Source organism: Canis lupus, chromosome 23, assembly GCF_011100685.1.
Source record: "Canis lupus familiaris isolate Mischka breed German Shepherd chromosome 23, alternate assembly UU_Cfam_GSD_1.0, whole genome shotgun sequence".
Lineage (NCBI taxonomy): Eukaryota > Metazoa > Chordata > Mammalia > Carnivora > Canidae > Canis > Canis lupus.
Window position 1 is genome coordinate 4368708 of NC_049244.1, and position 22910 is coordinate 4391617.

The 22910-nt window shown below is 39.3% G+C and overlaps 1 protein-coding gene across 2 annotated transcripts in view; it reads left to right on the forward strand.

Annotated features, from left to right (window-relative positions):
* PDCD6IP (programmed cell death 6 interacting protein) overlaps positions 1-22910 on the forward strand; it is an 86936-nt gene that overhangs the window by 60178 nt on the left and 3848 nt on the right. For both annotated transcript variants that reach the window (XM_038570338.1, XM_038570339.1), the window contains exons 13-17: positions 9778-10026; positions 10373-10507; positions 12106-12200; positions 19898-20021; positions 21913-22103. In XM_038570338.1, coding sequence (XP_038426266.1) covers positions 9778-10026; positions 10373-10507; positions 12106-12200; positions 19898-20021; positions 21913-22103 — 794 coding nt within the window. The remainder of the gene's footprint in view (positions 1-9777; positions 10027-10372; positions 10508-12105; positions 12201-19897; positions 20022-21912; positions 22104-22910) is intronic.

Genomic DNA, 22910 nt, shown 5'->3' on the forward strand with positions numbered 1-22910 from the left:
AGAACTTGTGGTTCTATAAATTCTGCTGCAATTCTCTTCCCACCTTACTCTCTGCCATGTGCATGGTTAGTTCTTCACTGGTGAGGAGGTTTTATTCATGTGAGCCATGTCTGTCTTTTCGTATTACTTATTAGCTAACTTGAGGTATTATCACCGTAATTTGACCCATTATTTGATGAGAGGTTCCTAGTTCTACTATGGAAGAAGCATCCAATCTATTTCTAGATAATAGTGTTAGTGTCCCTGACTTTCAGCTTTGTTTTATAGACTTACTTACTTACTTATTTATTTTTAAATTTTAAAATTTTTTAAAAAAAGATTTTATTTATTTACTTAGGAGAGACACACAGAGGCAGAGACATAGGCAGACGGAGAAGCCTGATGTGGGACTTGATCCCAGGACCCAGGGATCACGACCTGAGCCAAAAGGCCGATGTTCAACCACTGAGCCACCCAGGCGTCCCAAGATTTTTTTTTTTAAAGCCAGTTCTGGGGGATCCCTGGGTGGCGCAGCGGTTTGGCGCCTGCCTTTGGCCCAGGGCGTGATCCTGGAGACCCAGGATCGAATCCCACATCGGGCTCCTGGTGCATGGAGCCTGCTTCTCCCTCTGCCTGTGTCTCTGCCTCTCTCTCTCCCTCTCTCTCTCTTTCTCTCTCTGTGACTACCATAAATAAAAAAAAAAAAAAAAATAAAGCCAGTTCTGCATATTCCTATTTCTCCCTGAGCTTTATTTTTAGTTGATTATTTTATTTTTTTTCTTTCTAGCTTTTTTTGGACATAACTGAAAGATAAAAGGTGGGATTTTTTTTTAGTAGCTAAACAACCTTCACATACAGTCACAGTCATGGTTGAAGTTCCATTATCAGGCTAATATTATCACAAACTTTTTTTTTTTTTTTTTTTTTTAGATTTTGTTTATTTATTTGACAGAGCGAATGCATAAGCAGGGGGAGTGGCAGCAGAGGGAGAGGGAGAAGCAGGGCACTGTCAGAGCAGGGAGCCCAATGTGGGACTCCATCCCAGGATTCTGGGGTCGTGGCCTGAGGTGAAGGCAGGTGCTCAATCTACTAAGCCACCCAGGTGCCCCTTGCTGCAACCTTTTAAAATTATATCCTTTTGTACCCCCCCCCCCCCCCCCCCCCCCCCCACAAAATATGTGACATAATTACAGGAATAGTTATCATTTGGGTTGCCTGGGTGGCTCAGCGGTTGAGCGTCTGCCTTTGGCTCAGGACGTGATCCTGGGATCCCAGGATTGAGTCCCACATCGGGATCCCTGCATAGAGCCTGCTTCTCCCTCTGCCTGTGTGTCTCTGCCTCTCTTTGTGTCTCTCATGAATAAATAAATTAAATATTTAAAAAGTAAAATAAAGAAATAGTTATCATTCAAAACAAACAAAAGAAATAGTTACACTTTAGCAAAATAAAAGATACTTTAACTCTTTTTCTATTCCTCATTGTTCCTCTCTTATGTTAATGTTTAGATGCCTAAGCCTCTTTATACTGTACCAAAGTATAGAGTTAAACCATAAACCCTACCAGTTAATAATACTGGCTCTAACTGATTGAGTGCTTACCCTGTATTAGAAATTACATTGAGTACTTTATGTGAATTATTTCAGTTTTCACAACAGTTCTGGGATAGGTACTATTATTCTTGTTTTACAGATAATGAAATTGAGTTTTCCAGGTAGTAAAGTATCCTTGGTTACATGGTAACTGAGTCTTAATATGTCCATTAAGGGAATATAGTGAGGTTTGAAATATTTTTTTGCATGAAATTTTGTTTCACTTTGATGGATAACTAGGTACTTGTTTTTCTCTATTCTAGTTTTGATTTACTTTTGTGTTTTTTTATTTTATTTTATTTTTTAATAATAAATTTTTTATTGGTGTTCAATTTGCCAACATACAGAATAACACCCAGTGCTCATCCCGTCAAGTGCCCCCCTCAGTGCCCGTCACCCATTCACCCCCACCCCCCGCCCTCCTCCCCTTCCACCACCCCTAGTTCATTTCCCAGAGTTAGGAGTCTTTATGTTCTGTCTCCCTTTCTGATATTTCCTACCCATTTCTTCTCCCTTCCCTTCTATTTCCTTTCACTATTATTTATATTCCCCAAATGAATGAGACCATATAATGTTTGTCCTTCTCCGATTGACTCATTTCACTCAGCATAATACCCTCCAGATCCATCCACGTTGAAGCAAATGGTGGGTATTTGTTGTTTCTAATGGCTCAGTAATATTCCATTGTATACATAAACCACATTTTCTTTATCCATTTATCTTTCGATGGACACCGAGGCTCCTTCCATAGTTTGGCTATTGTGGACATTGCTGCTATAAATATCGGGGTGCAGGTGTCCTGGTGTTTCATTGCATCTGTATCTTTGGGGTAAATCCCCAACAGTGCAATTGCTGGGTCATAGGGCAGGTCTATTTTTAACTCTTTGAGGAGCCTCCACACAGTTTTCCAGAGTGGCTGCATCATTTCACATTCCCACCAACAGTGTACGAGGGTTCCCTTTTCTCCGCATCCTCTCCAACATTTGTGCTTTCCTGCCTTGTTAATTTTCCCCATTCTCACTGGTGTGAGGTGGTATCTCATTGTGGTTTTGATTTGTATTTCCCTGATGGCAAGTGATGCAGAGCATTTTCTCATGTGCGTGTTGGCCGTGTCTATGTCTTCCTCTTTGAGATTTCTGTTTATGTCTTTTGCCCATGTCATGATTGGATTGTTTGTTTCTTTGGTGTTGAGTTTAATAAGTTCTTTATAGATCTTGGAAACTAGCCCTTTATCTGATACGTCATTTACAAATATCTTCTCCCATTCTGTAGGTTGTCTTTGAGTTTTGTTGACTGTATCCTTTGCTGTGCAAAAGCTTCTTATCTTGATGAAGTCCCAATAGTTCATTTTCGCTTTTGTTTCTTTTGCCTTCGTGGATGTATCTTGTAAGAAGTTGCTGTGGCTGAGTTCAAAAAGGGTGTTGCCTGTGTTCTCCTCTAGGATTTTGATGGAATCTTGTCTCACATTTAGATCTTTCATCCATTTTGAGTTTATCTTTGTGTATGGTGAAAGAGAGTGGTCTAGTTTCATTCTTCTGCATGTGGATGTCCAATTTTCCCAGCACCATTTATTGAAGGGACTGTCTTCCTTCCAGTGGACAGTCTTTCCTCCTTTATCGAATATTAGTTGACCATAAAGTTCAGGGTCCACTTCTGGGTTCTCTATTCTGTTCCACTGATCTATGTGTCTGTTTTTGTGCCAGTACCACACTGTCTTGATGACCACATCTTTGTAGTACAACCTGAAATCTGGCATTGTGATGCCCCCAGGTATGGTTTTCTTTTTTAAAATTCCCCTGGCTATTCGGGGTCTTTTCTGATTCCACACAAATCTTAAAATAATTTGTTCTAACTCTCTGAAGAAAGTCCATGGTATTTTGATAGGAATTGCATTAAACGTCTAAATTGCCCTGGGTAACATTGACATTTTCCCAATATTAATTCTGCCAATCCATGAGCATGGAATATTTTTCCATCTCTTTGTGTCTTCCTCAATTTTTTTCAGAAGTCTTCTATAGTTTTTAGGGTATTCATCCTTTACCTCTTTGGTTAGGTTTATTCCTAGGTATCTTATGCTTTTGGGTGCAATTGTAAATGGGATTGACTCCTTAATTTCTCTTTCTTCAGTCTCATTGTTAGTGTATAGAAATGCCACTGACTTCTGGGCATTGATTTTGTACCCTGCCACACTGCAAAATTGTTTTATGAGTTCTAGCAATCTTGGGGTGGAGGCTTTTGGGTTTTCTATGTAGAGTATCATGTCATCGGTGAAGAGGGAGAGTTTGACTTCTTCTTTGCCAATTCGAATGCCTTTAATGTCTTTTTGTTGTCTGATTACTGAGGCTAGGACTTCCAGTACTATGTTGAATAGCAGTGGTGACAGTGGACATCCCTGTCTTGTTCCTGATCTTGGGGGAAAGGCTCCCAGTGCTTCCCCATTGAGAATTATATTTGCTGTGGGCTTTTGGTAGATGGCTTTTAAGATGTTGAGGAATGTTCCCTCTATCCCTACACTGAAGAGTTTTGATCAGGAATGGATGCTGTATTTTGTCAAATGCTTTCTCTGCATCTAATGAGAGAATCATATGGTTCTTGATTTTTCTCTTGCTGATATGATGAATCACATTGATTGTTTTACGAATGTTGAACCAGCCTTGTGTCCCGGGGATAAATCCTACTTGGTCATGGTGAATAATTTTCTTAATGTACTGTTGGATCCTATTGGCTAGTATCTTGTTGAGAATTTTTGCATCCATGTTCATCAGGGATATTGGTCTGTAATTCTCCTTTTTGGTGGGGTCTTTGTCTGGTTTTGGAATTAAGGTGATGCTGGCCTCATAGAACGAATTTGGAAGTACTCCATCTCTTTCTATCTTTCCAAACAGCTTTCGTAGAATAGGTATGGTTTCTTCTTTAAACGTTTGATAGAATTCCCCTGGGAAGCCATCTGACCCTGGACTTTTGTGTCTTGGGAGGTTTTTTGATGACTGCTTTGATTTCCTCCCTGATTATTGGCCTGTTAAGGTTTTCTATTTCTTCCTGTTCCTTTTTTGGTAGTTTGTGGCTTTCCAGGAATGCGTCCATTTCTCCTAGATTGCCTAATTTATTGGCGTATAGCTGTTCATAATATGTTTTTAAAATCGTTTGTATTTCCTTGGTGTTGGTAGTGATCTCTCCTTTCTCATTCATGATTTTATTAATTTGAGTCTTCTCTCTCTTCTTTTTAATAAGGCTGGCTAATGGTTTACCTATCTTATTAATTCTTTCACAGAACCAACTCCTGGTTTTGTTGATCTGTTCCACAATTCTTCTGGTCACGATTTCGTTGAGTTCTGCTCGAATCTTTATTACCTCTCTTCTTCTGCTGGGTGTAGGATCTATTTGCTGTTTTTTCTCTAGCTCCTTTATGTGTAAGGTTAGCTTTTGTATTTGAGTTCTTTCCAGTTTTTGGATGGATGCTTGTGTTGCGATGTATTTCCCCCTTAGGACTGCTTTTGCTGCATCCCAAAGATTTTGAACGGTTGTATCTTCATTCTCATTAGTTTCCATGAATCTTTTTAATTCTTCCTTAATTTCCTGGTTGACCCTTTCATCTTTTAGTAGGATGGTCCTTAACCTTCATGTGTTTGAAGTCCTTCCAAACTTCTTGTTGTGATTTAGTTCTAATTTCAAGGCATTATGGTCTGAGAATATGCAGGGGACAATCCCAATCTTTTGGTATCGGTTCAGACCCGATTTGTGACCCAGTATGTGGTCTATTCTGGAGAAAGTTCCATGTGCACTTGAGAAGAATGTGTATTCAGTTGAGTTTGGATGTAAAGTTCTGTAGATATCTGTGAAATCCATCTGGTCCAGTGTATCATTTAAAGCTCTCGTTTCTTTGGAGATGTATTTAGAAGACCTATTGAGAGTAGAAAGTGCTAGACTGAAGTCACCAAGTATAATTGTATTATTATCTAAGTATGCCTTAACTTTGGTTATTAATTGCTTGATATATTTGGCAGCTCCCACATTCGGGGCATACATATTGAGGTTTGTTAAGTCCTCTTGTTGGATAGATCCTTTAAGTATGATATAGTGTCCCTCTTTATCTCTCACTACAGCCTTTGGGGTAAATTTTAGTTTATCTGATATAAGGATGGCTACCCCTGCTTTCTTTTGAGGGCCATTTGAATGGTAAATGGTTCTCCAACCTTTTATTTTCAGGCTGTAGGTGTCCTTCTGTCTAAAACGAGCCTCTTGTAGACAGCAAATAGATGGGTCCTGCTTTTTTATCCAGTCTGAAACCCTGCGCCTTTTGATGGGGTCATTAAGCCTGTTCACGTTCAGAGTTACTATTGAAAGATATGAGTTTAGTGTCATCATGATATCTATTCAGTCCTTGTTTTTGTGGATTGTTCCACTGGACTTAAAGGGGAATTTTAAGAGTCCCCCTTAAAATTTCTTGCAGAGCTGGTTTGGAGGTCACATATTCTTTCAGTTCCTGCCTGTCTTGGAAGCTCTTTGTCTCTCCTTCCGTTCTGAATGAGAGCCTTGCTGGATAAAGTATTCTTGGTTGCATGTTCTTCTCATTTAGGACCCTGAATATATCCTGCCAGCCCTTTCTGGCCTGCCAGGTCTCTGTGGAGAGGTCTGCTGTTACCCTAATACTCCTCCCCATGAAAGTCAGGGATTTCTTGTCTCTTTCTGCTTTAAGGATCTTCTCTTTATCTTTGGAATTTGCAAGTTTTACTATTAAATGTCGAAGTGTTGAGCGGTTTTTATTGATTTTAGGGGGGGATCTCTCTATTTCCTGGATCTGAATGCCTGTTTCCCTTCCCAGATTAGGAAAGTTTTCAGCTATGATTTGTTCAAATACATATTGTGGCCCTCTGTCCCTTTCGGTGCCCTCGGGAACCCCAATTAAACGTAGGTTTTTCTTCCTCAGGCTGTCGTTTATTTCCCTTATTCTATCTTCATGGTCTTTTAATTGTTTGTCTCTTTTTTCCTCAGTTTCCCTCTTTGCTATCAACTTGTCTTCTATGTCGCTCACTCGTTCTTCCACCTCGTTAACCCTCGTCGTTAGGACTTCTAGTTTGGATTGCATCTCATTCAATTGATTTTTAATTTCTGCCTGATTGGATCTAAATTCTGCAGTCATGAAGTCTCTTGAGTCCTTTATGCTTTTTTCTAGAGCCACCAGTAGCTGTATAATAGTGCTTCTGAATTGACTTTCTGACATTGAATTGTAATCCAAATTTTGTAACTGTGGGAGAGAGGACGGTTTCTGATTCTTTCTTTTGAGTGAGGTTTTCCTTCTAGTCATTTTGCTCAGTGCAGAGTGGCCAAAAACAAGTTGTATTGGGAAAAGGAGAAAAAGAGAGGAGAGAAAGAAAAAAGAGAAAGAGAAAAAAGAAAAAAAGGAAGAAAAAAAAAAAGAAAAATAGAAAAAGAAAGCAAAAAGAAAAGGGTGGGGGAAGCAAACAGAAATCAAAAAGCAAATAAAAAAAAACCCAAAAAAACAAACAAAAAAAAAACCCCCCAAAAACACGCGGGGAGTACCTTCTGATTCTGTATATTTTAAGTCCCTTGACTTCCCCTGGAACTTGTCCGTCTAGCTGGTCTTCTGGGGGAGGGGCCTGTTGTGCTGATTTTCAGGTGTTAGCACTTGGGGGAGCTGCTCTGCCCCCTGCCTGGTGCAGGGCTCAGTGGGGGTTGTTTACCCTGTGAGGCCCCAGGAGGAACAACCCCAGTGGCGGGGCCAACTCTAGAGCCCCGGATTCAGCTCCCGCAGTAACTCCAGAGCTCTCCTCCGTCTGCAGGGCCTGGAGGCTCCGGGCGGGGCCGCTGATCTGCTCAGCTCGGGGCAGGAGTGTCCTTGCTGTCCTGGGCCCTCCTGGCCTCTGCCTGCCCCGGGGGAGGCCGGATCCTGGGCTGTGTCCCGGCGCCCTGTGCTTGGGGCCTGTGCTGATGGATTTGTGCTCCGGCCCCGCAGCCCCCTCCGCGGAGCCGCCGCCCGAGCCCCTCTGAGCTGCTCCGGGTCCCGCCGTGCGCGCTGCAGCCCTTAGGGAGCTCGGCGCACTCTCCCAGGGCGCAGGTGTCTGTTAGTATCCCAGGGAGCCCGAGGGCACCCCCGCCCTCCTGGGGTCCTGCTCTAACTCCCTGCGGGTGTCTTTCCGCCCGGGAAGATTGGTGAAGCTCCTGCTTCTCTGGGATGGAGCTCTCCTGTCCTGGGGACATTCGCCCCGGCCTTAGCCCCCCGGCCTTAGCCCGGCTCCTCGCGGGGGCCCCTCCTCCTTGGAGGCCTTTTGTTTCTTTATTTCTTTTTCCCCGTCTTCCTACCTTGATAGAAGCTGAACTCTTCTCACTGTAGCATTCCAGCTGTTCTCTCTTTAAATGTCAGTCCGAATTCGTAGATTTTCAGGATGATTTGAAGGTTATCTAGGTAATTTGTTGGGGATGGGTGATATGGGGACCCTACTCTTCCGCCATCTTGCCCCTCCCTCCTAATTTTGTGTTTTGAATGTGTAAAAATTCATGATTCAAAAGGTGCATGCAGAGAAATCTCATCTCTGTTCTTTCCATCTTGTTCCCATCCACTTCTATAAGCAACCTTATTTATTAGTTTCTGGTTTTGTCTTTAGTGTTTTTCCTTTTGTAAAAAATACATATGCCTACATATATACATAATATATTATGTGTGCATGTCTGTTTCTGATTTCCTTTCTCTCTTACTCAGAATGCAATATGCTATATGTAGCTTTTGCACCTTTTATTTTCATTTAATGATCTATCTTGGAAGTCATTTGGAAAGAAGATTTTGATGTACGTTGTTGAACATCAGATTCCACTAGATCCCTGAAGCCGACTTGCCATCTCCATCTAGGTGTGATTTTTTTCTCTTCTTCCTTCTGTTGAGAGGGTCTGGGGCTTGAGGCTTCTGGACCTGTAGGAGTCACAGTTCTTTCCACTACACTGGATGTTAAAAGGTGGTGAATTTAAGATAGGACACTTAGCAGATATGGGTGGTAAACAGGCCAAAATTTGGAAGAAATTTTAGATTTTTCCTCAGGTCTTTAGTTTTCTCAAAGGAAGACTTTCCAAAGGACAGAAATGCTTAAAAACAGGCAGTAGATGGGGATATCCATTGGATTTGGAAATGCCACAGTAAGAAGATAGATGTAGATGGAGTTCATGGGTGTCCCCTTCTTCCTTTGTGTTTCCCATCAGCTTACCTTCTCGAGCATCATCAGGGGAAAGCACAGTACAGAGATTGGAGTTGCTGTTCTCCCTGGTGGTCCTAGCAAAAGTGCAGAGACGTGAGTGTGAAAGGGGGCAGCTTGTGAGTGGCATTGGAGGGCACTTGGGCACTGTAACACTGTTACTCTACAGGGTTGTTTATGAATCATGTGGGTGTTAGAGACTGCCTGGGCTGAATCAGATGCAAAACTCTTAATGAGTTTTGTACAAGAGATGTACAAGAAGAGATGAAGAGATGTACAAGAGCTCTTTTCTCTCTTCCTCTCCCAGTGTATAAAATAAACACATACCTTATAGCTTTTTATCTGTATCTCTGGCTCTTTTTCTTTCTCTAAGATGCTCGCTCCATATATAACTGCATCTCTGTTTCTATCCACATGTCTGTCTCTGTATCTCTCTCCTTCAGTCTCTCCATGTGTCTCTTTAGTTGGGAAAAATAAGGTATCTCCTTAGTTCACAAAAATATATGTTCTTCTACCTTGAAGCCATGACAGGGACATGGTATATAGTATAGAGTGGTTAAGAGATTGATTTTTGGAGTTAGGCTGACTTAGATCTCAGATTTTGCTTCTGCTCCTTTAGTAGCGGTGTAACCTTAGGCATAACTTAACTTTGCTGAGACCCAGTTTCTGCATCTGTGGAGTAGAAGTAATAAATACATACCTGATGGGATATTGGAAGGATTATATTAAATTATATTTGTGAAGTGTTTAGGATAGTCCCTGGCACATAGTAAATCATTGTGCTTGCTACTGTTATCATAATTGCTGCCTGCTGTTCCAAGCTGAGTTCACTAAAGGTATAATGACTGTATCTAAGTAAACCTGATGTACAATTGATGCTTGGCTCTCTGAGAAATCATCTGACCCTAAGTGAACCTTTGTATATAATTCGCTTCTGGAAATTGGCTTCTGGGTTTTTTTGGGCAATTGAATGAAGGGATTTTTGTATTTTATTTTAACTGTTTAGGTTGTAAATGTCTTAAAATCCTTATTGACAAATCTCGATGAAGTAAAGAAGGAAAGAGAAGGGCTGGAGAATGACCTGAAATCAGTGAATTTTGACATGACAAGCAAATTTTTGACTGCTTTGGCTCAAGATGGTGTCATAAATGAGGAAGCTCTTTCTGTCACTGAACTGGATCGAATCTATGGAGGTCTTACAACTAAAGTCCAAGAATCTCTAAAGAAACAGGAAGAACTTCTTAAAAATGTTCAGGTAAAATTTATATGCTTTAGTAAGATTTATGTTTAAATCACAGGAAGGATAAACCTGGACTAAATACCTGTTTAGGAGTTTGTTTTTTGTAAGTGCTACATATTAATAGAAATCTAATCATTATTGGTTATGTTTTGTTACCTGCTGAATTTGTGGTATTTTTACTTTCAGAAAAGGTTTAAAGTACTGTGTTACCACTAAAGAATATTATATTCTGTAAATTTCAACTAATTTCAGCATGTAACCATATATGATTTTTGTATATAGTTAGAAAAGTATCAAAAATATTGTGAACTCTATTAATTTGGTAAATAAATGTAAATACAAAGATCTTTCTTTTAACAAGGTCTCACACCAAGAATTTTCAAAAATGAAGCAATCTAATAATGAAGCTAACTTAAGAGAAGAAGTTTTGAAGAATTTAGCTACCGCATACGACAACTTTGTTGAACTTGTAGCTAATTTGAAGGAGGGCACAAAGGTATGAAGTACAAAAAAAAATAGTTAAGCAGTACAGCTGGGAAAATACGGTTTGAGAAGTTAATGTTTCTAGTTGGACATTATTCTTGAACTTTCTAGTTTTAATGACTTTTGCTTCTGAGAGGCTTGTTATAAGTGAGAGAAAGCCTATGAAGGTGGTGATATTTCATGGGGCTGTTTGAAGAATGAATTGTATATTTTACCAGGCAGAAAGAGGGTATAGGAATTTCAGGTAAAGAAAACTCGTATAGAGATGTCAGAAGCTAGTGACACTTTTTGGGGGGAAAGAAAAGAAAGAAAGTTGACTAATAAAAAAATTTTTTAAAAAGATTTTATTTATTTGAGAGGGAAGAGAGCTTGCTCAAGTGAAGCAGTGGGGAGGGGCTTATGGGAGGGGCAGGAAGAAGGACAAGCAGACTCTGTGCTGAGCATAGAGTCCAACATGGGGCATCTGACAGCCCTGACATCATGACCTGAGCTGAAATCAAGAGTCAGATGCTTAATCGACTGAACCACCCAGGCACCATAGAAATTGAGTAATTTGAGTGGATTATGAGGGAACGGGAGTAGTCAAAGCTGATCTGTGATGGGGAAGAGAGGAGAGGGTATATATATAGCCTTTATACTCTGTGCTGATGGTGCTAATGGATAATGGTAGACTTGTGATCTGCCTGAGTCTCAGGGTGCTTACTAAATTGTTAATTATTTTTTGCCTTTCCTTAATAGCTTGGGGGAATGATTATATTTGTTTTTACCATTGACTTTGCTTTTGAGGGAACAAGTGATTTTTTAAGTTTTTCAGATACATGATACCTTGTGTTTCAACTCTATAATGATTATTGAATAAAGTCATCTTGATACAAATACAGTAGATATAACGTAAAAGCTCTGAAGAGCGGGTAGAAATACTACAAAGCCTTGGAAATAGAAGAATAAGACACTTATTTTATTAATTTATTATTTTATTGAGATTTTATTTATTTACTCATGAGAGACAGAGAGAGAGGCAGAAACACAGGCAGAGGGAGAAGCACGCTCCATGCAGGGAGCCCAGTGTGGGACTCGATCCTGGGACCCTGGGACCATGCCCTGAGCCAAAGGCAGAAGCCCAACCACTGAGCCACCCAGGCATCCCTAAGACACCATTTTAATTTGATTTAAAACGCTTTGTTGAAATAGATAAGCTGAGAAAACTCTTCAGAGAGCCTTTGGAAGTACTTCTGAGGGTTTCTGAAGTGATGCTTGTATTTCTGAAGTGAACGTGCAAATCTAATCCTTTCACTTAATAGATTTCATGTCCTTATTAAGTAATTGACTTTTCTTTAGCGATTGAGAGCATACTCATGATCATGAAACTTACAATTTGTTCCACTTAATTTTTGATGACAAGTGTTCTCTAGAAATGATTTATTTTTATTTTTTTTAGGAATATTAGATCATATTTAATATAAAGGTGAACCTCCATAGTATGACTGTCTCCTAAAGAGGATTTTAGTTCCTTAGCTTTAGTCGTGATTAACAAATGAGCTTTAGATTGTGTTCCTCTTTAGATTAAAAAATTGTTCTGGTTTATTACTTGTATTTCTTCTTTGCTTACAGTTTTACAATGAGCTGACTGAAATCTTGGTCAGATTCCAGAACAAATGCAGTGATATAGTGTTTGCACGGAAGACAGAAAGAGATGAACTCTTAAAGTAAGTTTATTTTGTGTATCAAATTGTAGAGTACTTTTCTTTTGAAAAGTTGTTCGTGGAGACTTTGGGTGATGAACTTGGCAGTATGAGGTAGGAATTTCCTTCCTTTCCTCCTGGACATTTCCAAAGCAATAAGCAAGCTGCATGATCTGAGAATAAACAAAAAGGAGTAGAAACTTTAGGTGTCGGAAGCACACTGATGTTACAGAAATGATAACATGTCAGTTCAGGATATCAGATCTCAGAAATAGCAATAAACATAAGTAGTTTACTTTGAAATAGCAAATAGGTTCCTTACATATAAAACTGAAGGTACGGAATATTGAGTAGACACGGTGAATAGCTTAGAAAACATCAGCTTATTGCCCTTCTGAAGGAGCCTGCTGAGAAAGCTGGACCAGATAGGGCTCATTCCATGCTGAGTGACCAGTAGAGTTGACACAGCATTGGTACAGAGATACAGTATTCTTAAAAATGGTGAAAAAAATGAACCAAATTTTAATAAAACCTAATAGAATGGAGAATATTCACCAGAATAACATCACAGAACAGATGAAAATTCTGAATGGATATTTCATCATGAATTAAAATAAAAAGGGTTAGGAAGCAACCACCCTCAGGAATATGATACACAGAAATGCCAGAGCCAAAAAGATGGTGAGGAGATAGGACATGATAAAATGTGAAGTGTCAGGTTTCAGGAAACAAGTAGAAGAGAGAAGAACAAAACCATCACTAATACAAGATGAAATGGGAAGGAGCAAAAAGGAGAATAGACAGTGAAGAAGATGCAGGAACACAAAGATTAGAAAAGAGGAAATCAAAGAAAATAAAGCCAAAGCAAAAAAAAAAAAAATTTAAAAAAGATTAGCAAGATGATGGACAAGGAAGATTCAAATATATGCAAAATTGAATTCCCCTGAAAGAAGAGAAACCAAAACCATGAACAGAAGAAATATTTAACAGTATTACTCAAGAATATTTTCCTAAAATAAGCAAAGGCTTGTTGAAAAGATATATTTTATGGTCAGGAAAAATGAATAAGAACTGTCAACACGAAGGCGTATTATTAGCCTTAAAAGATAATGGCAGAATCCTTTTAGGCAATTGGGCAAAAAGATGAAGTCCATTTATGAAAAGGTGAAAAGTTTAGGTTCATAGCACTGCATGCTAGAGGAGAGAGGAGTGATCGCTATTGGAGCTCAAGGGAAGCAAGTAAGAGCCAAGGATTTTATATCCAGTCAGACTGTCCTGCACGTGTATACAGAACCATATGCTCATTAGTCATGAAAGGGAAGAACTCAAGACTCTTCTATTCACAAGTCTTTCTTGAGCCCCGCAGCTAACCCAACCGTTATTCACCTCTGTTCACATTTAAACTGTTCTTCATAGAAGTTGTTGGAGAAATTATCAAAGAGCTACCTCTCTCCACCTCCTAAGAAAGAGCAGTGTTGTTTTTACAGTTTTTCTACTAAACCTTTAAAAAGCAAATAAAGTGCTTTTCATTTTTTATTTATTTTTATTTTTATTTATTTTTAATTTTTTTTATTTATTTATGATAGTCACACACACAGAGAGAGAGAGAGAGAGAGAGAGGCAGAGACATAGGCAGAGGGAGAAGCAGGCTCCATGCACCGGGAGCCCGACGTGGGATTCGATCCCGGGTCTCCAGGATCGCGCCCTGGGCCAAAGGCAGGTGCCAAACCGCTGCGCCACCCAGGGATCCCCTCAAAGTGCTTTTTAAATGATTTCTGAGGTTTAAAAAAACCCCTCCAAATTTAGTCTTGTTATGATTACTCTTGTTATAGTTATGGTAAAGAAGAAAGGTACAGAACAGTATAAAGTATGCTTTTTTTGTGTAAAAAGGGAGAAACTAAAATATACATTTGAATTGGCTTATTTTTATGTCAGGAAGCTCTGGTCAGTTTCATAAGGAAGAATAGTGTGGATCTGGGGGTGTGAGTGGTGGAGTGGGAACTTGCAGATAAGAGTCTTTCACTCACTTTTTAGTTTTTGAAGCAAGTGAACACATTACCTTTTCAGAAAGTTATGTGAAATTAAAGAATTAATGGGACTTCATCTGTTTTTATAGCCTCATCCAAGTCTGATTTTTATTTTTCTGACTCTACAGTCGAATTTTCAGATACATTCCCTGCTGCCCATCTTAAAAAAAAAAAAAAAAAAAGCTATAGGACCTTTTGCTCAAGCTTCATCTTAAAGAGAAGTCTGGTTTGTAAAACAAAGATGGATCTGGCTCAGATGCAAGCAGGGTGAGGGGCTTGGAGCAAGACCTTTTGCCCCCTTTCCTTTCCTTCATCCAGATAAGCAGCTGCCATTGAGATGACTGTATAGGACCGTTAAATTCTGTAGCTCAGGACCAAGTGAGAGCCAAAAAAGATTTCTTAGTTTAGATTAGAGGTTGGCAAACTACACTGTCCAGGTCAAGTCAAGCCCTCTGCTTATTTTTGTAAAGTTTTACCGGAACACATCCATGTTCTTCATGTTTTACGTATTTTCTATGGCTAGCTTTGCACTAACAGCAGCATTCTTGTGTGTGTGACAGAGTCCTTATATTCTGTGAAGCCGAAAATACTTGCTGTCTGGCTCTCTACACAAAAAGTTTTGCCAACCCCTCGTTGGAATCATTTTGTTGTCCATGATAATATACTTTCTAGTTGTATGTACTGTTAGTTTCTCCACTTAAATCTTCAGTGTATTATAGGCTAACATACCTGTTTTTAGAATTGTGTAGTGTAGTAGGAGTTCATGGCTTAGGAAGAAATTTGGGGATATTTTCATTTTCAAATATTTCATAATTCATATCTCTAGCTTGAAAATTAGGTTGTTACTATTTGCATGTGTATTTCTATATTTATACTATGAACAAAATCAGTTCTGAGATAGTCATCTACTTGTCAAGTGGTTTTAGCTTGGTGATGAAAAGGTAAATGAAGGATGGGAAAGTAGGCTGAATAGACATAACATTAGCTTTTAAAAATCTGAGGGTTTATTTTGTTAAAATCACTCTTAATACTGAGGGCCTAAGTTCCTTAAAGCATGTTTATTGAGTATTAAATAAAAACACAACAAAAGTATACATAAGCGTACATCTTACTGAACTTTCACAAACTGAATACAGCAATGATCAATTCACAGAACATTCTCAGCACCACAGGAGCATCATCCATGCAGTCATTACCTACTTTCCCCAGGGCAACCATTGTTCTTACTCTGAGAATGTAGATGAGTTTCTCCTATTCTGCACTGTATATTAGTGGAATCACATGTACTCTTTTGTAACTAGTCTACAGTCAGCATTGTGTTCGTGAGACTCATCCATACAGTTGTGTGTAGTTGTATATCTTTAGTTCTCTTTTTTTTATCTTTAATTTTCATATTTGGGCATATTTCATTGTGTGAATATGCCATGAGCTACATATATATTCTACTGTTGTTATTGGAGTAGTACGTAGTTTTGGCCACTATATTATGACTAGTGTGAGCATGAATGTTCTAAAACATAAATCTTCAGTTTTGCTGGTAAAAGAAGAGAAACAAACCAAATGTCCAGGGCTGATGAAATAAATAAAGCTTCATCTGTGTAGTGAAAGTACTATGCAGCAACATACGCCATTTAAAATTTCCAGTAGCCACATTTTAAAAGCCAAATAGGTAAAGTTAATTTCAAAAATATATTTTGTTTAGGCTGGTAATACCCAAAATATTATAATTTAAGCATATAATTATAAAAATTATATATGAGATATTTTACCTTTTTTCAGACTAAGTCTTGGAAATTTGGTGTGTAATTTCCCCTTACAGTATGTCTCAGTTCACACTGGCCATATTTCATGTGTTTAATAGCCACATGGACTAGTTCTAGATCCTGAGCAGATACATGTGGTGCTGTTAGGTGAGATTTTTTTTTTTTTCATAATTCAACTTTTATTTGGTAGCTCAATGAATAAAAGAATGTACACGTATCATGAGAAAAGATCAAGGAGAGAAGACGTGGTTACGAGAAAGGAAGCAATAATGTCTCTTTACAGTAAGACAAGACACCAGAGGGATGGTTCATATGCCATTACAGCAAACCCAACTTGCCGTTTACACACCAGCCACTTCCCTCTAGAAAATTATTATTCTGGAACTTTCAAGAGGTTTGCAGAATGGGGGTAAAATGTAGCTAAAGCAGGAGACTAACAAGTACATTTTACAAGCCTTCAAAAGGACCAAAGTTTCCTAATTCTCACATTTTTGGTCATCATAAAATCTTTGAACACATCCTCAGTATGAGATCTTTGGTCACACTCCTCGCAGGTAATGTTTAAACATTAACTCAATCTTTCTCTCCTTTTTTTCTTTTTTGTCTTGCACATCTTGGTAACTTATTTTCAATTTCTTTTTTACCATGAATACCTCATTGGTGCATTAATCCCTCACTAGTGTATTTTTCTTGGTTAAAAGTCATTTTCAGAGTGTTATGAATCTCCCCACCACCACCGAAGTCATGGGGCTGTGACCCCTTTCCTGGGGAAGCTAAGTGCCAATGAACCTAGAAAACTAACTCTCCTTTCCAAGTCCTTCCCTCCTCTGACCAAGACCCCAGACTCGCCTCTCTGGAGCTTTCTTTCCTGATCACTACGCACCCACACCAGGGGGTACACTTTCCTCAGTTGTTAACTGGGACAAAAGAGAGGGAACCACTGGGAAAAAGAAGACTTTGATGGATGTCCCTGCTGCTTTCCTGCTGGTCTGCGGAATGGGAAGAGTAAGATACCCCTGCTTCTACATATCCCTCCCTCATTTTCCCATCCCAGGATAGATATAGAATTTCTTTGATATTTATAATATATATATATGTACACACACACCTGGTAACGCAGAGAGGAAAAAAATAGAATCCATAACAATAATAAAAAAATTATTTCTGGTTTAAAAATGATCTGGTTCCCTCCAGGGCGAGCAATTGCACAAATGTCCACTGAGTCTGGTCCAGAGGTTGAGGAGGGGGAAGGTCTTAAAAGGTTGCTACCCCAGTCTCAGGGCCCCAACTCTCTGACTCCCCAACCCCGCTGCATTTTATGAAACGCTCCTCATCCTCTTGGAATCGGTGGTTTAAAAAAATGTCCATGCAGGGGAAGGGAGCCCCTTGAGGAAAAGAAGGTGGCCAGCTGGGGCCCTTTGGTGTAGGCGCAGAGGCGTGGGGGGGAAGGGAGGTGCCCAAGGCTCACACAGAAATCTCATAGGTGGTACCACCCACCCCTGACACCTCTTGACTCCGCCCCTTGTGGGGCTGCTGAGAGGTTCCTGGCCTGGGCCAGGGGAAGCTGAGCCTATACTCTTGGGCTGCCCATTTGATTTGCTGTAGGCGGTCTTGAGCTGTACTTCATCTTTGGGTGTCAGTAATGGCTGCAAGGCTACTTCCTCTGCCTCAGAGATACCAGCTGGGGCTTTTTGGCTGCTGTAAGACATAGATTGGCCCAGGTACGGGGTGGGCCTGGTTCAGGGGAACCTAGTCCCCGGCCCCTTAGCCCATCTGGCTTGCCAAAACGGGGGGGCAGCTGGTCGTCCCAGTGTAGTCTTGACCAAGGGTGATCTCTTTGAATCATCTGAGGAGGAACTAGTACGAGGGGCATGGCCTGAGCACCCCAAGCCTGGTTCTTCCTCACGGCCTGGTGCTGTAAGAGTGAGATTGCTAGGTGAGACGGTATATATGCATATTGAACTTCAGTTGAAACTACTGGTTTTCCAAAGTGGTTGTACTAATTTATATTTCTACTAGTAGTGTATGAGAGTTGGTTGCTCTATATTTTTGCCATTAGCTGTTCTGGTGGGTGTGTAGTGTTATTTCATTGTGGTTTTAATTTTCATTTTCTTCATGACTTATATGTCTTCTTTATAGTAAGTATGCAAAAAGAATAAATATTTTACTCTGAACTTTACCTTCTTTTCACTAATGATTTAAAACTAATGTCAGTAATGATGGTTGTTGGCATCGAAATACTAGTAGGATTTTATTTCATGTATTTTTGTTTATGATACTAGTCTTATGATTTAATAACTTTGAGTTATATAGGAAATTTTCTTTTGTCCTGTAAGTTTGTTGTCTATTGCAACCATCTCTGGAGTTTACCAAAGATAAAAATATTATGTTAAGGTTTTATGATATAATTACATATGTTAGATATATTTTTAATATACTCAAATACCTAAATAACTAATTGTAATTATATGAATTATAAAAAATTTCAATATGATTAAATATATTTAGTGTATATGAGATATATGCATAAATTATTTCAACATGTGACCTTTTTGAATTTAAATATTGATTAAAAACTTTATGTTGTAAGCACTTATTATAAACTTCAAACGTTAAGAAGTATTTTTGGTTTCTTGATAAATGTGTATTAGCTTTCTTTATACAGAGAGTGACTAATTTGAGAGTGAAAGCATGGTCCGGGGGACTCTGGGAGTTGCAGTTAATTGTTACTTCGGCAACAGGTGGTGTTGCAGACACAGGGCTTGCCACATTTACTTATCTGTTTATATGAATCAGTGCAGGTAGAAGTTGATCGATACCATGTGTTTCATAGGGTGTATTTTTAAAAAAATATTTTATTTATTCACGAGAGACACACAAAGAGAGTCAGAGACACAGACAGAAGGAGAAGCAGACTCCTCGCAGGGAGCCTGATGTGGGACTCGATCCCAGGAACCCACAAGCACGCCCTGAGCTCAAGGCAGACACTTAACCGCTGAGCCACCCAGGCATCCCCATAGAGTGCATTTTACTTTAGGGTTTTGGTTAGTGAGATTTTGGGATGGATTCCAATGTATTATTAGAGGGGACTTTAAAATATTTTTCTAAATTTTAATACTAAATTTTAATAGTCCTTTCAACAATCTTATCATGCATTTACCTTAGTTATAGATTATGAGGTATCTTCTTTTTAAAGATTTTATTTATTTATTTGAGAGAGAGCTCTCAAGAGCAGGGGGAGGGGCAGAGGGAGAGGAAGAAACAGATTACCTGCTGAGCAGGGAGCCTGATGTGGGTCTTGATCCCAGGACTTGGGATCATGACCGAGCTGAAGGCAGACGCTTAACTGAGCCACCCAGGCACCCCATGATCTTTTAACATAAAATATCTCAGTGCTGCGTTTCTTTAATATCTTCAGAAAATTTTCATCAAGAAATTTGCATAATGGTTTGAATAGGTTAGCTTTCTCACCTGTTGTGTTTTGTTTTCTATAAACACCAATATGCTATATATAGCTAGCTGACTGTGAGCAGTTGTGGTTTTCTGATAACTTTTAGATAGGCTAGTTAGTTATGTTAGGAGTTTCCCATCTAGAGGATGACTTCTTACTAGAGAGTAGGAAGTCTTTTAAAATGCTTTCCCAGTTTGACGTGTTCCTTACTCCAGCTATAACTGTGATCTCTGAAAAAGTTTACCTTTTTCCTAGTCCTTCAGAAATAGAAAAAGAACTAACTTCATTTTATTGAATACTAGGAAAAAAGATTTAAGTTAGTTCTAGTCAAGAACAGAAATGTATATTTTAAAATACCATCATTGTTTTGAGTCTATTTTCTGTTTCATATGTAAAGAGAAGAAAAGTTTTTAAAAGACCTGGTATTTTATGTGTTGTTTTTTAAAATTGTTAATTCCTAACACTTTTGTCTTTAATAAGGGACTTGCAACAAAGCATCGCCAGAGAACCTAGTGCTCCTTCAATTCCTACACCTGCATACCAGTCTTCTCCAGCAGGGGGACATGCGCCAGCTCCTCCAACACCAGCGCCAAGAACCATGCCGGTTAGTAAGCAACCAGTTTTTTTTTTTTTTTCTTCATAAATTTATTTTTTATTGGTGTTCAATTTGCCAACATACAGAATAACACCCAGTGCTCATCCCGTCAAGTGCCCCCCTCAGTGCCCGTCACCCAGTCACCCCCACCCCCCGCCCACCTCCCCTTCCACCTCCCCTAGTTCGTTTCCCAGAGTTAGGAGTCTTTCATGTTCTGTCTTTCTGATATTTCCCTCTCATTTTTTCACCTTTCCCCTTTATTCCCTTTCACTATTTTTTATACCCACCATTTGCTTCGACGTGGATGGAACTGGAGGGTATTATGCTGAGTGAAATAAGTCAATCGGAGAAGGACAAACATTACATGGTCTCATTCATTTGGGGAATATAAAAAATAGCAACCACAGTTTTCTTTATTTTTTATTTTTTTTTATTTATTTATGATAGTCACACAGAGAGAGAGAGAGAGAGGCAGAGACACAGGCAGAGGGAGAAGCAGGCTCCATGCACCGGGAGCCCGACGTGGGATTCGATCCCGGGTCTCCAGGATCGTGCCCTGGGCCAAAGGCAGGCGCCAAACCGCTGCGCCACCCAGGGATCCCGCAAGCACAGTTTTTAAAGTTTGCTTGCTCGCTGTAAGATAAAACAGGAGGCTTTACATTGGAAAGATCCGGTGGTTACCCGTTTTCATCAGGTGACCAACCTTCTGATGTTTTGTAATATAACTCAGCATCATTCATGAATTCGTGCCAGAAAAGGTTTAACTTGAATCTAGTCAAATCTTTAGAACCACCTTTCAGTTTATAGCAAATATAGTGATAAAACAAGTGAGACATTTGACTTTGTCTTTTCTAAAAGTGAATGTCATGGAAAGAAAAAAATAGGTGTGGGGCATTCTGGTTTAAAAGAGAGCAAAGATTCATAATAATCACACTACATGAACCTCTATTGGATCTTGGTTCATAAAAACTCATTTCAGAGCTTTTTTTGGTGACAAGTAGGGAAACTTGAATATGGATTGGATACTCGATGACATTAGGAAATAATTGTTCATTTCCTTAGGGAGAAATGGTATTGTGATTATGTAAGAGAATATTAGGACTTGTATGGTACAGTCTTTAGAACTTTACAGTTTTTTTTTTTTTTTTTAAAGATTTTATTTATTTATTCATGAGAGAGACAGAGAGAGGCAGAGACATAGGCAGAGGGAGGAGAAGCAGGCTTCGTGCAGGGAGCCCGATGTGGGACTCGATCCTGGGAATCTGGGATCAGTCTCTGAGCCAAAGGCAGACGCCAAACCGCTGAGCCACCCAGGCATCCCTAGCTTTACAGTTTTTAGTCATGAAGTTTGCAGCTTACTTTCACATGGTTCTGCAAATATGTAGTTTGATAAATACATGGCCATAGCTATAAAAGTAAACATGGCCAAATGTTAATAATTACTGTATTTAATTGGTAAATCTATGCTTGTTTATTATACTATTCTTTTAAGTTTTTGGGTGTTTGAAATGTTTGTATAAAAATTTTGTGGCCAAAAAAAAAAAAAAAAAAAAAAATTTTGTGGCCAGGAGGAGATTATAGTAATAAACTGTACCTGATTTGTTCCTTCCTCCCATCTCAAATGTCTAACCATTGATGGGAGCAGTAATAAGCAGTAAATGATTAAATATTAGGCATCAGGAAGAGAACAGTAGCTGTGGAATATACACAAATTAGAGAATTACTCCTCAGCTATGATACATTTCTAGAGTAATAAGTCAACATTTAAAAATGGAAATTAGAAATATATTTGGTTGGATTCTAGAGTTTCTCATATGCTCTTATTTATTTTAACTGATAGTAATTGTAATTTGACAGAAACATGAAACATTTTGTCATCAGTGTTGACTTTTTCTTATAGCCTGCTAAGCCCCAACCCCCAGCCCGGCCTCCACCTCCTGTGCTTCCAGCAAATCGAACTCCTCCTGCTACTGCTCCGGCTCCGGTGGGGACGGGCACAGCCCCACCAGCTCCATCACATGCTCCTGGCTCAGCAGCTCCCCCTCCACAGGCCCAGGGACCCCCATATCCTACCTATCCAGGATATCCCGGGTAAGGCTGAAACTGCATATGTGAATGAATTGACTAATGTTTCTAGTACCGGTTAATCTTTTAAAAACAGGGTCACCTCTTCTCTGAATGAAGGTATCATGAATGAATAAGCTACATTATCAGCTTACACAAATAAAAATAATGTTATAGGCACTAATTTGACCATTTCTTGTTTATGTTTTTAATTGTTATGTGCTGGGCTTATCTTAAATACATCTCTTCTTTATGGAATGCAGTATATGTTTCCTTGGTCATCTTTATTTTGGTGATAAGTGGATTGGCACCTTTTCTGGACTTAGCATAGCAAGACAGATAAGGCCTTGTTTATGTACCTGTACCTTGAAACATTGGCATTCTGAAAGACTGTTGAACATGACTATATCTAATTATGGCATGTGCTTTCTTTAAAGAAAAGCTTTCTTTGTGATAATTTTTTAATCTTAAAAATCCAGACATTTGACTACCTCTTAAGATGTGCTCCAAACTTTGCTTTGTAAGTACATTCTTTGAAATATTAATATTAAAACTTTGTTAACAGTGAATTTATGTGCATAAGAGTGAATATTGAATCTTGTGAATTAGGAATTTTAAGTTGCTACATTAAAAAGAGGGTTCTCATTTTTATTCCTTGTTAAAGAAATTTTAAAGAAAGATATTTACTTATTCATGAGAGAGGGGCAGAGACATAGGCAGAGGGAGAAGCAAGCTCCCTGCAGGGAAGGGGAGCCCAATAGGGACTCGATTCCAGGACCCTGGGATCACGTCCTGAGCTGAAGGAAGACACTCAACCACTGAGCCATCCAGGCA